This window comes from Triturus cristatus, chromosome 5_1 (assembly GCF_964204655.1).
Source record: "Triturus cristatus chromosome 5_1, aTriCri1.1, whole genome shotgun sequence".
Lineage (NCBI taxonomy): Eukaryota > Metazoa > Chordata > Amphibia > Caudata > Salamandridae > Triturus > Triturus cristatus.
In genome coordinates this window covers 136,540,375-136,558,209 of record NC_140587.1, presented here as the reverse complement: position 1 = coordinate 136,558,209, position 17,835 = coordinate 136,540,375, and the positions used below count along the sequence as shown (strand labels likewise).

The window sequence follows — 17,835 nt, the reverse complement described above, 5'->3', positions numbered from 1 at the left end:
ACCCTCGTCATTTTCAATGGCGTGATGCGGAGAAGTGCTGCTGCCGGGAAGATAAAAAGTGTCTGGTAGAATCCAAGCTTGGATCTGAGGTGAAAAGAACCTGAAAGCAGAGGGGACAGAGTCTGGGTCACTTCAGGGTGACTAGGGATTCGATAGACAAATGGCCACCAATGTCAGGTGCTTCGGTGTGAAGATAGGATGCTTGACTCTGCAGCCACGGGGACCAGGAGAAGTCGATGACGACCAAAGTCCGGAGGTGTGCTGTCCCACGAAGGATGTTGAATGCTGAGTGGTCAGTGTCCGGAAGGCAACCCACGCGGACAGAGGAAACAGTTTACGGTGTGGACCAGCAAGGTCCAGGGGACTCTCCAGGCTATGGGGAGTCAGGGTACATCTGGAGCAACCAGGGAAGCCCAAGGAAAGTCAAAGTGACCCTCGCCAGGACCCACAGGCCAACGGATCGGGGATCGGCAGGGGACCTTGAGCGGAATCAAAGCACCAGCCCACGGAGCACTCGCGGAGTGGAGGCCGGAGATCTTCGGTGGAAATACTGCTCGGGGTCGGGACTATACATAGTCCAAAGCACAGCCTCAAGGATCGCCAAACAGCATATGCTGCTGCAAAAGTACATGGTGCACAGGGGTTCGGGTTGCACGGTCCCCACAAGGGATACTGGTCACAGGATTGCGGAGAGAGCAGATCGACCTCAGGGATGCTCGCACAGGGCGCCACCAGCTGATGAAGCCTCTGAGGACAGGGAGACTATTCTCTGGATCAGACTGTATGATGAGAGGGTGTGCTGGAGTGTAGTCTGAGCACTACCTCAGTTGAGATGGATTTGGCATGAGACTGACACAGGGGTATACAGCAGATTACCTTTTGGCACCAACAACATCAGGACTAGCACTGATGAAATAGGGAAAATCACAGGTCTTGGAGCCAAAGTGGAAGTCGGCACTGGATGCAGTACATAACCCGAGGTGGGTTCCGTAGGCTTAGATGGAGCTAAGAACAGATCGGCCAGAACTAACCCAACTGGAGGCCACTGCAGATCCTTGAGACTCACACACATGTAAGAGGGCGCCAGAAGAGTGTCAAACATATGCAGCATGGCCTTCTTGAAGGATCCTCAACAGGAGCTCGGGAACAAGACAGAGTGGCAAATTGACATCCTTACAACTTCTCATTAGTAAGAGTATGGCGGGCTGGGGTAAAGACCTGCTTCGCTTTCTTCTGTTTCCTCTTTAACTTACCAGATGACTTCAGCTGACTTCAGCTGTGAAGACAACATGTTGTAGGATCGCCTGGAGAGTGGGACAGGTTACACGCCCTTGACATGGAGTGGGACTTACGTGAGGTTTGTGAATTTGTTTGATGTTCAGTAACATACAGCTTTGCTTCACGGTTCTGGATCACCTTCAGCTGCATGAGGGCATATTCATTCAACAACTTAAAGTCATGCCTATAGTCCAAACAACACTTGTGCAATCAGTCACCGACATTTGTTTACAACAGTAACTGCACGGTTTGAACCCTGTAGTTTTAGGTGAAGACTTTGTTCCCTAGAACAGCAGAATTACATTTTAAAAACTCATCAAACCAACGAAAAAGGTAGCAGAGAACCAGACTCACTTTCGAAGGTGTGGAAAGAAAGGAACCGATTTTGGTGCACCAGGATGGTACTTAAATGTCGCTATGCTTCATCACTTCTTGGGTAGAAATAAGGCAATACAGAGCTGCACAGAACCACCTAGTAGCACAGGAGCACTGCTGTGAAATCTTTCAGATCCAGTCTGGCACCTGGGGAATATTCTAAAGGTGAGGATTCGGAGGTTAGAATTATTCATCAGAAACTACGTTGTTAGAAACCACATCTGAAATCATTGGTACAGCCAAGGAACCAATTTAATTTTTCTTTCTTCATTCTCCTATTCTAGGTTTTCGGCATTAGAATAGATGTCTCCCAAGCCAGTTGTTGGAACCATAACTGATTTCACTTCAAAAGCCCTACACTATATTCTCTTGTGGTGTACTTAACTGAGAGCAGTATCCTGGTAACTTGTTCAGCCATGTACTAGTACCAGGAACCTCGAGGAAGGCATGCTTCCCATCCAAAAAGAGGGATTACGATTTAGAAGCTTGATCTATCCCAGGTGCTCCAATCAAAGTTCAAATATCCTGTGCCAACCCAGAGAATAACTGCCATTCGTGAGGCACCAGGCAACGTGGGCTGAGCTCGTTCGCCCTGGCATTTAAAGATCCTGCTAGTTGCTGGGTAACCAGGTAGATGCCCTGAGCGTTCACCTGCATCTAGAGATTTGGATCTGTCTAGCAAAGGATTCATGACCCCATGTCACCCTGTTTATTGGAATACATGATTGCAGTCATGATGTCCGTGAGGACTTGTATTCATTCTCCACCATTGGACGAGTCTTTGAATAAGACCAGTCTGGTGATCTCCATCTCTCTCAGATGACCTCTACAACCCAGCAACAAAGCATCCGTCATGACCATTAGTACTGGGTGGGGTAAAGAGAAGGTTCTGCCGTGGGTCCAACTGAGGTTGAGCAGACACCACTGCAGGTCTTTCACAGTCTTCTCTGACACCTGAATGGAATAGGACATTGGTACACATGACTGATGCTGTTCCCATTGATACCTCAGATCCCACTGCAGAACCAGAATGTGCAACTTAGCATGGTCCACAAGCAGGATGCAGGTCAAAAGGCCATGCAACCTCAGAGCTGCTCTATAGAGACCCAGGTTTAAAACATCTTTATCATAGCCCAAACACCCTATACTCATTGAGGTGTGGAACAGCATTGTATTCAGGATAGCCCCAATGAACAGGAGCCATTGTGAAGGGAGTCAAGTGTGACTTTGGCACCTTGATGGAAAAGCCCAATGATGTCAACAAATTGGTCATCGTCTGGATGTGGTTCACAACTGTTTGAGGCAAGCCCGCTGTCAGCAACCAGTCGAGGTAAGGGAAGACACGTATTCCTAAACCCGCAGATGGACTGCAAGTACCACCATCTCCTTCGTGAACACCCAAGATGCACAGGTAAGGTGAGAGAAATGCATGGGGAACCGAAAGGGCTCTTGGCCTTCCTGAAACCGCAAGTAACACCTGTGAGATTGCAGGACAGGGGTGTGAAAATAGGCGTCCTGCAAATCCAACACCATCATTCGGGCCGTGGATCAAGTGCAGACACAACTTGTGCCAGTATGAGCAGTCTTGATTCCAGTGTCTATAAAAGAGCCCTTCTTAACTTATACAATCCCATGTCAATGGCACACAAAAGAGCACCAACTATCCCAAATCTATGAAGTTTGCAAATGTTGCCCTGGCTTCTCCACTGAACAATGGGCCCCTAGGAGATTTCTTCTATGAGGATTGTAACCTCTGGTGAATATAAACTGATGAAAAAGAAAACTCTCCAGAAAGAATATGTTTTATTTGAGGAAAGGTGATTAAGTTTGCATATTTTTTTGTCAAATTATTCTTTTCAAATGTAAAGTAATCTCAGATGGCTTTGGTGATTAAACTGAGCCGGTGGTTGCCGGCAGGGTCCACTGACACTCATTTTTGGGACAAACACTTATATTTCCTCATTAGCCATAGATCGATAGCAGGAGAGGGAAAAACACACTAAGGGAAAGGAGGAGGAAGGCAGAAAAGCATCAGAAAGAGAGAAAGCAGGAATCTGCAAGAGTGAGATTAAAGGACAGGGTGTATCTGGTAGCGGATTAGAGATGCATGAGGTGTATTCAAGACTATGCAATCATCACACCGGCATTCAATAGCACCAGCCGCCGGCATATAAGCAACGATTTGGGCACCAGCATTCACTCCTTTACTAATTATGCTTCCAAGCATATGATGTGCAATAGAAGTTCAAAATATGGCATCCTGGGAATGGGGTTTAACACTATGCAACTCAAGGGCAAAATAAAAGGCTCAAATAGAACACAATAGTAAACATATGTCCTTTATATTGTACAGGTGAATGCCAGAGGTGAGGTCTTAAGGTGGGAGTGATGTGATATGATTTTTTTGCTCCAATAATCTATGAGGCAGCAGCATAGACAATGGCTTCTAGAGGGTAATAATTGGATTGGGGAGGTACAGCCAGGATTGCATTGCCACCATAAAGATGAGGGCAAGTGAAAGATGAAAGAAAGGGTAAGTGAATCATTGCTTAAAGGTTTAGGTCCTCTATTTCATTGATAAACAACATTTCTGGAATAAGAGAGAATAGGTTTTGGAGTCCAGAGTGTGGTCTTGCAGCAGGGCCAAGACATGCTATAAGGGCACAGCATATGTGATACAGCTTCCTTAATCAGAATGACAGCCACCTTGAGTGGTAAGACAAAAGGGCTTTGTATTAGACTGCAGGGAACACTAAGCATAACTGGTCCTGCATAAGAGACTGAATTTGCAAATGATAGAATGACAACCTAGGCGGGTGCATTCAATACCTGCTGTCAAAATATATCTCTTACATGTGCTGATGGCGAGACGTTCTAGTACAGCTTATGTCTGTGAACTGGTCTTCAGCGGTTCCCAAAACAGCCTCACCTAGTAGACATTCACTGCTCCTCCAGATCCCATGCTACGGCACTGGTCAGCGCACCCACAGTAATGGTTTGGAACACTTCCCCTCATACTTCTACGCATGTTCATTGACAGTAACGTGAAGTGGCTCCTCAGCCTACATTTTTAGCAATGACCTTCAAAATGTACACATGTTTCAATGTCCTTCAGCAATATCTCTTTAACCAGTTTTAATTGGCAGATTTGCACATGCTAACATAACACATTGCACCCCATAATATGTACCCGGTGATGGAGAGCACTGCAAAGCATAGAATGGCACAATCAATGGTATTTAGCACTACAAATCTTGCCTAGGTTGAACCTTCATATCCTATGTCTACAGAGACCTAAAAATTGCATCTCTAGTATTTTGTGTGCCGGAGGCAACCAGCACTAATTTACCTCCTCTTGGATCTGCTCTGCATCACCAGCCTTCCTGAAGGGGTCCCGGCTAGGGTGAAGGGCACTGACAAATTCATAATAATCAATGAAGCCATCACCGTTAATGTCAAAGATGTTGGCCACTGCGTTCATCTCCAGAGAGCTGGTGGGGAATTCTGCAAAAAGGAAATCAAAGTGTCTTTCTAAACAAGATTCATAAAGTTGCTATCTTGATGCCAATTTACAATTCTGTAACCTATGAACATTAGAATCTCAATGACATGCCGTTTTAGCTCCCGAGATCAGCAGTGGTCACCTTTTAATGCATGGCTAAATCTGTGAGCTAAAATTGCTTAATGTTGATGAATACTTGATATCCAGAATGCAATGAATATAGAGCTGAGGAAAAGACATTACAAAGATGCAATGTAAAACAGGTAACTTACCTTTGGCAACACTCTTTCTGGTGGATAAGGAATATGCTACTTACCAGTATGCATCTGTTCTTGGCATGTAGAGCTGCAGATCTACACACTTTTGCATAGATCGCCATCTGGTGTTGGGCCCGGATGTTTGCAGTTTGTTTTTCCTTTTGGAAAGTCTTTGGAAGTCACGAGGTCAGTGACTCCTCCCTTGGTTCGTATTGCGCATGGGCTTCGGCTCCATCCTCAGATTGTTTTTCGCCAACAGGGAAAGATGGAGCGTAGTAATAACAGTGAAGAAAACCCATGTGTGTTGTATCTAAATAAGATAGACTGGAACAGATACAGGTAGCCAGGGAGGCGGGTGGGCGTGTGTAGATCTGCAGCTCTACATGCCAAGAACAGATGCATACTGGTAAGTAGCATATTCCGTTCGAGGCATATGAGCTGCAGATTGCACACTTTTGCATAGACTATATAGCAGTTCCCAACCTTAGCGGCGACCACCGGTATCTGTTGCAGTGGTTTGAAATAGTGTTTTTAGTACAGCCTGGCCCACACTAGCTTGTTGCTTGGTTTGCACATCTACACAGTAATGTTTAGTGAAAGTGTGCGGTGTTGACCATGTAGCTGCCTTGCAGATATCATCTAATGGGATGATCCCTAGAAAAGCCATAGAAGCCCCTATCTTTCTTGTAGAGTGGGCTTTAGGGGGAACAGATAGCGTGCGCTTTGCTTTGTGGTAGCAAATCTGTATGCATTTTACAATCCACCTAGCTATCCCTGATTTAGAGATGGGGTTGCCTTTATGAGGTGGAGAGAAAGAGACAAACAGTTGCTTTGTCTTTCTGAAAGGTTGTGTTCTCTGGATATAGTAAAGCAAGGCCCTTTTAACATCCAGTGTGTGTAGAGCCCTTTCTGCAACAGTTTGAGGTTGCGAGAAAAAAAACGGTAATTCTACCGATTGGTTTAGATGAAAGGGTGAGATGACTTTGGGTAGGAATTTTGGGTTGGTACGGAGGACAACCTTGTTCAGGTGCATTTGGAGAAAAGGTTCTTGTATAGTAAGTGCTTGTATCTCACTGACCCTTCTAAGGGAGGTGATGGCTACAAGGAAAGCTGTTTTCCATGTGAGGAATTGCAGTTCGCATTTATGCAAGGGTTCGAAAGGCAGTCCCATTAGCCTTGTGAGAACTATATTTAAGTTCCACACAGGTGAGGGTGGCACTCGGGGGGGGGGGGGGGGGGAATTATTCGTTTTAGGCCTTCCATGAAGGCTTTAACCCCTTCCCTGCTCATGACGGAACCGTTCCGTCATGAGCCACGGTTGGCGTGTGCTCATGACGGAACGGTTCCGTCATGACAATCCTGTCGGCGGCCGCTCCGCCTGCGCGGCGCTGTTTCCCCGCCTGTGCGGGGCGACAACGCAAATGGGCGGAGTCATGACGGAACCGTTCCGTCATGAGCACAGCTCAACTGTGGCTCATGACGGAGCGGCTCCGTCATGAGCACAGGCCCACCGCGCTGCCCCCCTGCCCCCCCCAGCGCTGCAGCGGAATGTCCGCAGCAGCGAAGGGGTTAATGGCAGGCACTCTGAAAAGTGATAGGTGCTGTCTGTTTTGTAGGTAAGCGGCAATTGCTGCGAGGTGTAGCCGAATGGATGTATATGCTAGGTTACATCTTTGTAGATGGAGTAAGTAGCATATGATATGCTGTATGGATGCGTCTAGAGGGTTGATTGTGTTGTTATGGCAATAAACAACAAATCTTTTCCACTTGGCAGCATAGCAGGCTCTAGTGGTAGGGCGTCTAGCTTCTCGGATAACGTTCATACAGTCGGGGGGAAGGTTAAGGTATCCGAATTCTAGGATCTCAGGAGCCAGATCGCAAGGTTGAGCTGAGCTGGGTCCGGATGTCTGATTTCTCCATGGTTCTGGGTTAGGAGGCATGGTGAGAGGTGCAACTTTTGGTGTGGCACTACCGAGAGTTCCAGCAGCGTGGTGTACCACGGTTGTCTGGCCCATGTTGGAGCTACTAGAATCAGTGTGAGGGAGTGCTGTTGTAGCTTTCGCACCACTAATGGAATTAGTGGGAGAGGTGGAAAGGCGTACGCAAATTTGCCTGACCAGTTCATCCACATCGCATTGCCTTTGGACAATGGGTGTGGGTATCAGGCGGCGAAGCTTGGGCATTTTTTGTTTTCGTGGGTGGCGAATAGGTCTATCTGTGGATGCCCCCACATCTTAAAGAACGGGTGAAGAACCTGCGGGTGAAGTTCCCAGTCATGGATCTGCTGCATCTGTCTGCTGAGCAGATCTGCCATGGTGTTTTGGACTCCTGGGACATGCTGGGCTAGGAGAAAGATTTTGTGTGGAATTGCCCATCTCCATATGCTCTGTGCTAGTTGAGAGAGCTGTGGAGAGTGTGTGCCGCCTTGTTTTTGAATGTAGTACATGGCGGTCATGTTGTCTGTGCGAATAAGGACTGCCTTGCCTAAAATCTGTGTGTGAAAGGATTTTAGGGCTCGAAAGATTGCCAGTAACTCCAGATGGTTGATGTGGAGTAACTTTTGTTGCGGCGTCCATGTGCCCTGCACTGTGAGGTGTAGTAGATGAGCTCCCCAGCCGGAGAGCGATGCGTCTGTTGTCAGGATTATTTGTGGAACCGGGTCCAGGAACGGTCGACCTCTGGAAAGATTTGTGGTGTTCCACCACTGCAGAGAGCGATGGGTGGGACCGTCTACCAACACCAGATCTGTCAGTTGCCCCTGGGCCTGGTTCCATTGGCGTGCTAAGCACTCTTGGAGTGGACGCATCTGGAGTGTTGCATGAGGCACTATGAAAATGCAAGAGGCCATCATCCCTATCAGTTGCATAAACACTCTTGCTGGGAGGGAGTGTTGGAGTATGAATTTTTGACGCAAAGCCTGAATGCTTGCAATTCTGGCCGGATTGGGGTAGGCTATGGCTTTTGAGGTGTCTATGGTGGCACCGAGGTATTGCTTTATGTGGGATGGTGTTAGCTGGGACTTTTGGCGGTTCACCGTGAAGCCTAGTTGGTGAAGTAGTTGGATTGTAGTGGCGGTGTGATGTACACATTGGTTGTAGGACGCGGCTTTTATCAGCCAGTCGTCCAAATATGGGAAGACGTGAATGTGCTGTCTTCTGAGATGTGCCGCCACTACCGCTAGGCACTTGGTGAATACCCTTGGTGCTGTTGTGACCCCGAATGGGAGCACCTTGAACTGGTAGTGTTGCCCGTCCACTATAAATCTGAGGTACTTTCTGTGGGCATGGTGTACCGTGTACCGGAATGTGAAAGTATGCATCTTTCAAGTCCAGTGTGGTGAGAAAGTCGTTCTGGGAGAGGAGCGGAAGTACCTGCTGAAGTGTTACCATGTGAAAATGGCCCGAATGTATGTATGTGTTTAGAGGCCGGAGATCTAAGATAGGTCGTAGAGTCTCGTCTCTTTTTGGTATCAGAAAATATAGGGAGTAGACCCCTACATTTTGCTGATTAGCGGGGACCTGTTCTATTGCCTCTTTTTGTAGGAGGGATATTACCTCCTGTTTTAGTAACGTGGAATGTTCTTGTGACATTGGGCGTTGCCTGGGTGGAATGTTGGGGGTGGTAGATGTTAGTTCTAGGCAGTACCCTGAACGAATAATTTGGGTCACCCATCTGTCTGATGTGATGGACTCCCAGACGTGAAGGAAATTTTGTAGTCTGCCCCCGACCGGAGTGGGATGGTCTGGAGGGAGCAGGGGAAAGTCATTGGGTAGGTGGTGTGGCAGAGCGGGCGGTATTTGTTTTGCCTCTGCCTTTATTGTTATTGCCTCTATAGCCGCCTCTTTGATAACCCCTTGTGAAGGTGGCTTGAGCAGGGGATTTGTAGGACGTGGACGCGCTATCTGAGGAGTAGCCTCTGCCCGTGTCCCGAAAGGAAGAGCGGCGAAAGGAGCGCCTAGGAGGTTGTGACTGTAGGGCTCCCATAGATTTCGCCGTATCTGTGTCTTTTTTCATCTTCTCGAGGGCCTCATCTACCTTTGGACCGAATAGATGTTCTTGATCAAATGGATGGTTTAATATGGAGGCTTGTACCTCAGGTTTAAAGACTGAAACTCTCAGCCAAGCGTGGCGACGGAGGAGGACCCTAGTGTTAATGGCCCTGGAGGTTGTGTCTGCTGCGTCTAAGGCACAGCGTATAGATATGTTCGTTATGGTCTTACCCTCTTGAATTAATTCATTGGCCCTATTTTTGTATTTTTCTGGGAGATGGTGCATGATGGTTTCTAGTTCATCATAATGCGCTCTGTCGTATCTGGCCACTAGCGCTTGAGTGTTGGCGATATGCCATATATTGGCTGCCTGTGACGCAGTGCGTTTTCCTGACGCGTCCAGGAGCTTTGACTCTTTGTCAGGCGGTGGTGCTTCGCCTGACGCCTGGGAATTTGATCTTTTTCTTGCGGTGGATACCACGATGGAATCCAGTGGCCCTGGCCCCTTGATGTAGGCAGGATCTGTGGGGGCAGCTTTATACTTCTTCTCTATGCGTGGGTTGAGGACCCTAGCCCTGACTGGGTCTTTAAAAACCTCTGGGGGGCGTGGCCAAGATGGCGAAGTAGACGGACGCCTTCCCTGCCGGCTCCCGCTCCGTGGAGCCCCTAGCCTCGGTTTCTTCGCTGAATCTCCCCCCACTCAGCGAGAGGACCTGCAGCGGGAGCAGCGGAACTCCAGCGCAAGCCGGTGAGCGGCTTACAGCACCCAGGACGTCCCGGTGACGGGCGGAACACAGACGGAGCGGAGGCGCCGCGAGGAGGTGGGGCATCGCGCTGAGCCAGACGAGACTGCCGTCGGCTGGTGCATCACGCGAGGGACCCGGCTCGTCAGAGAGGCCCGCGGACACGCAGCGGCGAGACACAGCCCCCTGCTGTAGCGATCGGGTGTTGACCCAAGGGACGGACTGTGACACGGTGACCGGCGGAGGCGGGTCCTGACCCAGCAAACGGTTGGACTCCTTCGCCGGTGCGAGGCGGCAGCGCGGCTGATCTCCCCCGGAGGCCCAGAGCGACCAGGTGCAGCCGCAGCACGTACAGACTCTGGCGCTGGGCTCCGCTAGGACGACTGACGCGATACAGGTGTGGGGAGAGCCCTCACCCACCCAGGAAATAACGGACCCGGCCCCAGTACAAGGAGGCGGCGGCCCCCGGCAGGAGAACCATTGAGTGGCTGGGAGCACCGCTGCGGAGACGAGGTGGGCCAGCGTGGAGAATAGGGGGCAGGATTTTGAAGGGCCTCGACAGAGAGCCGGCCGCCCAGGGCTTAAGTGAGTGGCCCCTGCTGTCGGAGACGGGGAGGATGTGCAATTGAGGCGACCAACGGCCCAGCAGGAGAGGCGACAGAGGGGGGGTTCCTCCCCACCATCTGCGGAATTTCTCTCTCTGAGCCCGCGGAGCGTGGCGGTGCAGGAGAGCGATTGGAGACCGGAGGCCCCTCTCCGCAGCAGGGAGGGACAGAGCGGAGAGTATTGCGGCCCAACGGCCCCGGCATTGGCACTGCGACGCAGTCGGAGGTGGAGGTAGGGGTGCCAGCCGTGGGAGAGTCCGGAAGGAGTGGGAAGCAGCCTCGAGCACGGAACAGGGTGGCCTTAACACCGGAGGTGCGGAGTGGCCTTGCGGGAGAGCCGGAACCAGCGCCACGTGGAGACGAGAGTGGCCCCCGCTGTGCCACAGAGACGGAGACTGCGGGAGGTGGACCCGTGGAGGTGAGGGTCCAGAAGACGCCGTGTCCCGGAGACCATGGCCGGCAACAAAGGAGGGAGGAAGGGGGAGCGCACCCTCCCAGAACTACTAGGAAGACATCAGCACCGGGCGGATCGGGGGCAGCAGTCTCCCGGCTCCTCCGGAGGAGCGCAGGACGCCGGAAGCGGAGAACCTCCCCTCACCAGGTCCTTTATGGAGTCTCTCTTCAGCACCCTTAGGGAGGATTTCCAAACCCTGAAGAGTGAAGTGGCAGGTGAGGTGCGGGAAGTGCGCCGGGAGGTGGATGGCCTGGGAGAGTGGGTGGCCGCGGTGGAGGACGCCGGCCACAGAAGAGACGAGGAGTTTGAACAATTGCAACAAGAAGTGCTGCGCCTCAGGGATCAGCAGATTGACCTCCAGGCACACGCTGAGGACCTTGAAAATAGGTCTAGGCGGAACAACATTAGGGTCCGCGGACTTCCACCCACGGCCAAAGGGGCAGACGTAGCAGGATATATGCAAGCCCTGTTCCGAGAGATATTGGGGGAAGCGGAAGGGTTTCCTATCCGGATTGACCGAGCGCATAGAGTGGGACCCCAACGCAGAGCGTCGGCGCCGCCTCCGGACATTCTGGCTTTCCTCCCGGATTTCCCGCTCAAGGAACGCACCAACTGCGCTTCCTGCAGGAGACTTGTGGGGTCCTGGGAATCGATGCACCAGATGCCGAGGAGGCCGCGCAGAGGCGGGGGCGCTCCCGGGAGGATGGATGGCGGAGGGTCTCGGGGCGTCGGCCCCGTGGACGACCTGCACGACCAGACTCACCCACCATCAGGGCCGGCATGGACGATGCGGTAATGGAGGTGGCCGGGAACACTGGCGTCAGCGACATCGCATTGACTGCATGAGGCAGCTCCGGGGGGAGATCAACACAGCTTTTTCTGCTATGCAGGTTTGGGGGCCGGGGAGGGGTGGGGGTGGGCAGAGAGGGAGTTGTGGCTCGACGTTCACTAGTATACTTCACCGAAGACCTGCTTCCCAGGGAGCAGGACTTGGACATTGATGTTTCAGGACTTGGGGGTGACGAGAGAGGTGTTGTTTGCATGTTGTCTAGGGAGGGATGGGCGGGGGATCAGGGAGTTCTGAGGGGAGTTTGGGGGACTGGGAGGGGGGGAGGGGGCTTTGGGGGACATCGGGAGGGGGAGAGGGGAACCAGGGACACGGGGGGGGGCAGTCCAGTGCGTGTCCGTAGCTGCGGCTACCATAGTTGCGTACAGGCCACGATCCGTAGATTTTCAGGGGACTGGGCGGTCTTGACGACCCTCCCACATGACACATACAACATTTAAAATTGTCACGCTTAATGTCAAGGGCCTTAATAACCCGATCAAACGGCGTGCCGTTCTGTCCCTCCTAGGACACACCCAAGCAGATATCTGTCTTCTCCAGGAGACTCACCTCCTACCCAGAGACTGCTCTAGGCTGCGATCTTCCGCATTCCCTACACAATTCTTTTCATCAAACAACACTAAAACCGCGGTGGTAGCGATCCTGGTAGCCCGGCACTTTAGAGGGGAGGTACTCCACAAACACGCGGAATTGAAGGGCAGGCTCCTGGTCTACAGAGTCCGGGTGGCGGGTCTCACGTTCGCAATCGGGTCCATTTATAGCCCGAACGAACGGCAAGAACGATTTCTTCGCTCGGCGCTGGAGGAGACCGCGACTGCGCAGGACAGGCATATAATCATAGGGGGCGACCTTAACATGGTCTTTGACGGTGCCACCGATAGATCTGCCCACCGTTCCCCACAGACGGGGGAATTCTCGGCGGGATGTAGGGCTCTGCTGACGGAGATGGATGTCGGAGACCTCTGGCGTCATATGCACCCTACAGAACGGAGCTATTCGTTCTACTCGCACGCGCACAAGACGTATGCACGGCTGGACCACCTTTTGGTCTCCGGGCCGGTGCGTGCGCTGGCCACGGCAGCGGACATAGGAGTGATCTCGGTGTCGGACCACGCCCCAGTGACGGCTACCCTCTGTCTCCCGCCGACCTCCTGTCCCCCACGGGTCTGGAGACTGCGGGATACACTGCTCAGTAGACGAGACGTGGTCGAGCAGGTAACGACGGCGGTACGGGATTACTTGTCCCACAATGAGAACTCAGAAACGTCTCGGGCGACCCAATGGGCGGCGCTGAAAGCGGTGCTCCGGGGGGAATTTATCGCGATCTCCTCGGCGGACAACGCCAACAGGAGGGGGAAGCGCGAGGAGCTTACGCAGAAGGTCCGTGAATTGGAGCACATGCACAGCCGGACGGGAGCCCCCAGGATCTGGCGGCAACTCCAGGGGGCGAGAAAACTCCTGACGCCTTGGATATGGATCGCGCGGAATACGCGGCACTGCGCCTCAAGCATGCCTATTACACAGGGGGAGACAAATGTGGCAGATTGTTAGCGAGTAAGCTTAGGGTCGCCCGTCAGAAACACACGGTGCAAGCGATCTCTGACCCTACGGGGTCCACGGTCACAGAGGATGCCCACATAGCGGAACGTTTTCGCAGGTATTATGCAGACCTGTATGCTGGAGATCCCCCGGATGCTCTCGCAACGCGGGGGTATCTAGATTCGGTCTCTCTGCCGTCCTTAACGCTCTCCCAGGCGGAGGCACTGGAGAGGGAAATTAGACCTGAGGAAGTGATATCCGCGATAGCCCGCCTCAAACATGGGAAATCCCCGGGCCCCGACGGCTTTATGCCACTCTTTTATAAAACGTTCTGTGCACTACTGGCGCCAATCCTCACGTGTCTATTTAACACCTTTGCGACACCGGGCGCAATACCACCGGACTTGTTGCGAGCGTCCCTGGCGGTCATCCCCAAGCCGGGTAAGGACAGATCACACTGTGGCTCCTATCGGCCAATATCTCTCCTTAATATCGATCTCAAATTATATACGGGGATCTTAGCGGCGCGTCTCGCCCCCCTCTTGCCAGGGCTTATCGACCCAGATCAGGCAGGGTTTATCCCCGGGAGACAAACGGTCGATAACACCAAAAGGATCACTCATCTCATTGAGAAAGCGTTGCGAATTCGGGGAGAGAGGATGTTGCTATTGGTGGACGCCGAAAAAGCGTTTGATCGCGTACATTGGCCGTACCTGGAACAGGTGTTGGAGAAGGTAGGGGTGAGAGATAAATTTCGCCATATGATTTTTAATTGCTATAGATCCCCAACGGCCATCGTAAGAGTCAACGGGTACAGTTCCAAGAGCTTTGACATTGAAAGAGGCACGAGACAGGGTTGCCCACTGTCTCCCTTACTCTTTGCATTATATATGGAACCCTTTGCACAGCGGATTCGGGATAACCCGGCGGTGAAAGGAGTAAAGTTTGGTGGCTTTAGTCATGCCGTCAGCCTATACGTTGACGACGTGATACTCTCGGCCTTGCCGGCTTGCATTGAAGAATTGACCTCCTTTGCCGAGGTGGCAGGATTTAAAATGAACATGGGCAAGTCGGTCGCCTTGGATCTCTCCCTGGCGCCGGCAACCAGGACCCTCTTACAACAACGGGTCCCAATAGTCTGGTCCCGGGAACCGGTGCCCTACCTGGAGGTCCTCCTGGCCCCGACCCTGCCCACGATGGTATTGGCCAATTACACCGCCCTGGGCCGGAAAGTAAAGGACGAGATAACACGCTGGGGACGTGGCACCCTGTCACTGCTAGGCAGGGTGGCAGCGGTCAAAATGACAATTTTGCCTCAGATCCTCTATTTGTTTCGGGCACTTCCGCTGCGCCCGCCAGCGGGTTGGCTCCGGCAGATGCAGTCGGATCTGGGACGCTTCATTTGGCAGGGCAAGAAGCCCAGAATGCGGAGAGCACTTTCATTACTGGCACCGGAGGCGGGAGGGCTCGGAGTCCCGGACCTCCGCAAATACTTTCACGCGGCGCAGTTGCGCCACCTGGTGGAGTGGAGCAGATGGGAGTCGGATAAACACTGGCTCTTCCAGGATCAGGCGGTGGCGGGGCGACCTCTACAGGAGGTACCGTTTTTATGCAGAGCTCACCGCCCCGCTAACCTATATGCCTCCTTTATTGTGCATCTCCAAGTATGGGACGCCACGAATTTGGCACACGGGTTGACCACGTTCCCCTCCCCACTGACGCCTTTGGCGGATAACCCGGAGTTTGCTCCAGGGATGGAGAGGGGCGCATTCGGACGCTGGCGAGAGGCGGGATGCAGGGCCCTGTGCCACCTGTACGATGCAGAAGGGATTATCTCCTTTGCGGACCTCCGCCGAGCCTACGCATTGCCGGAAACCGAGAGATTACGGAATTTACAGGTTCGCCACTGGGCGTTACACCCCCAGGTGCGCGAAACAGCGGACAGACGACTCCTCCCTTACGAACGCTGACTGTTAACGCGCACGTCCGACACCAAACTCATCAGCGACCTGTATCGATTCCTCCAAGTGCCCCCCTCGCACTTTTACAACCCGGGACGGGAGCGATGGGAGGGGGATCTGGGTAGGACCCTGAGTCACGAGGAGTGGGGACAGATAGCTTACAGAGCTAGGCACTCGGCATATCACGCGGGCCTTACTGAAACCTTTACTAAGGTCTCCACTTATTGGTATTACACGCCAGCACGTATACACGCCATGGACAGTAGTAAAGAAGACACCTGTTGGAGGGGATGTGGACAGGTGGGTACACTGACGCATATCCTGTGGGACTGCCCCTTGCTTGCAGCTTACTGGAAGGAGGTGATCGATGAGGTTGACTCCCACTTTAAGACTGAGTTGCCGCGCTTCCCAGCTTATATAGTGTTGGGCCTCCCTAACGACCTGATGTATCCCTTGAAATCCCGCAGAGGCAGGCAGAGTGCCATTGCGCTGGGGTCTGCCATTCAAAATATCCTGGTGCACTGGCGCTCACCCACGCCCCCCACGATCACGAGCTGGCTGTATAGATTATGGCATGTGTTAGGCATGGAGAAACTGTCACTAACAGTGCAGGGGGACGCGGAGACGTTTAATGACCTCTGGCAGCCGTTTCGGTCCCTATTGGTCACAGAATTCAGGGAACTGACCTGCCCCAGATACCTACGACTCTTGAGGCTCACTACACAGGAGGACCCCGCCCCTTGACGGAGCTTGATGTTGGAGCATGATGAGGTCATCGGCCGCAGCGATACAGCCTAGCGGGATACACAGGACGGGGGTGGGGGGAGGTGGGGATAGGGGAGGTAAGGGAGGCATGGGTGGGGGGTCGAGGAGAAGGAGGGGGAAGTTGAGTTGGGATTGAGTTTTGTTCTTTTCATTGTCGGAGTGTCATGGCAGACCTGCTGGACCAGTCTTAGTCATGATGCCTGCTGCGGGGACAGGGCCTGTCCTCGCCAAATTAGGGCGATTCGTTGAGGGGTGCCCCGCGGGTCTGATTCCACAGAACACGTACCACACTGATTGCAGCCTACAACACTCCCTTTAGTATAAGACGCGGCCGGCCCTGCGGGGTTGTAGGCGACATGCTGTGTTAACACTGACCTACACACGGGGCTAGATGGGAGTGAAGGTATACCGCTCCTCCGACGCAGTAATGAGCCGGCCCGCAGGGTTGTAGGCGGAAGCTGCTGATGCTGCCAATGACACGTTGTTCTTGTTAAAACTAATAAAAGATTTAAACCTAAAACCTCTGGCGCATGTTTTATTACCCCTTTGAGCATAGGTAGTATAGAAGTAGACCTATGTGCAGTATCAAAGGTGTCTAGGAGGAAATCTTCCTCTACTGGGTCAGTGTGTAGCTCTACCCCGTGATAATGTGCCGCCCTCTGAAGTAGGTGGTGAAAACCTAATGAGTCTTCTGGTGGAGATGGCCTGGATGGATAAAGGTCATCTTGTGCAACATCTGGAATGTCTGGATTATTATAATCATCCCATGGGTCTGGGGATCCTGTAGGGGTGGGGTCTTGTGGCACATCTGCTGGGTCGTAGTAAGGGTCCCCCTTATCATCATGGTCTGGAGACGGGGTCGGAGAGCGATGAGGCAGGGGTGGAGAAGGCGGAGGGGGCAGAGCTGGTGGAGGTGGAGGAGGTGGGGAAGGCACTCTGAAAGGGGAGGTAGGACATTCTTTCCTCTTTGGAGGTGGAGCTGGTTTGTCCAAATGTCTCTTTTTAGAAGACAGTGCCAAATGTCCAGTTTTTGGATCCTTGGTAAGTGTCTTTTGCAAAGGATCCGGTGTAAATAGTTCTTGCGACACTGGCTGTTCGGTCGGCGCCAAAGTTTTCGGGGCCGATGGCTTTTTAGGCTCGTCTGTGCCGTGCTTTTTTGGAACCTCTGATTATTTGGTCGGCGTCGAGACAGGCTTCGGCGTGGGAGTGTCGGTGCCGAGGGCCTTATGATGTTTGGTCGGCACTGAGAGGCTGGGTTTCGACACCGAGGGCTTTGGTGCGGAGCTCAGTGTCGAGGTAGAGGCCGATCTCTTCTTCGGTGCTGAAGTGTGTTTATCGGCACCGCTGGCAGGCTGGCTCGAGCCCGAGCCGCCGGAAGGCTTATTAGGCTTCTTCACCGGGCCCGAAGGTGGGGTGTTAGAAGCAGTGTCTTTGGTCTTGCCTAGGCCCAGAGGCGAAGGCGTGACCGAAGCCTTTTTGGGTGTCGGCGCGGGTGTGGGAGGGGGTATTTTACTCACGAC

At 52.5% G+C, this 17,835-nt stretch overlaps 1 protein-coding gene across 5 annotated transcripts in view; it reads right to left on the bottom strand.

Moving 5' to 3' along the window:
* The window catches only part of LOC146830407 (microtubule-actin cross-linking factor 1, isoforms 6/7-like), a 456,496-nt gene that overhangs the window by 46,397 nt on the left and 392,264 nt on the right, over window positions 1-17,835 (bottom strand). For all 5 annotated transcript variants that reach the window (XM_085604595.1, XM_085604596.1, XM_085604592.1 and 2 more), the window contains one exon: window positions 5,003-5,157. In XM_085604595.1, coding sequence (XP_085460721.1) covers window positions 5,003-5,157 — 155 coding nt within the window. The remainder of the gene's footprint in view (window positions 1-5,002; window positions 5,158-17,835) is intronic.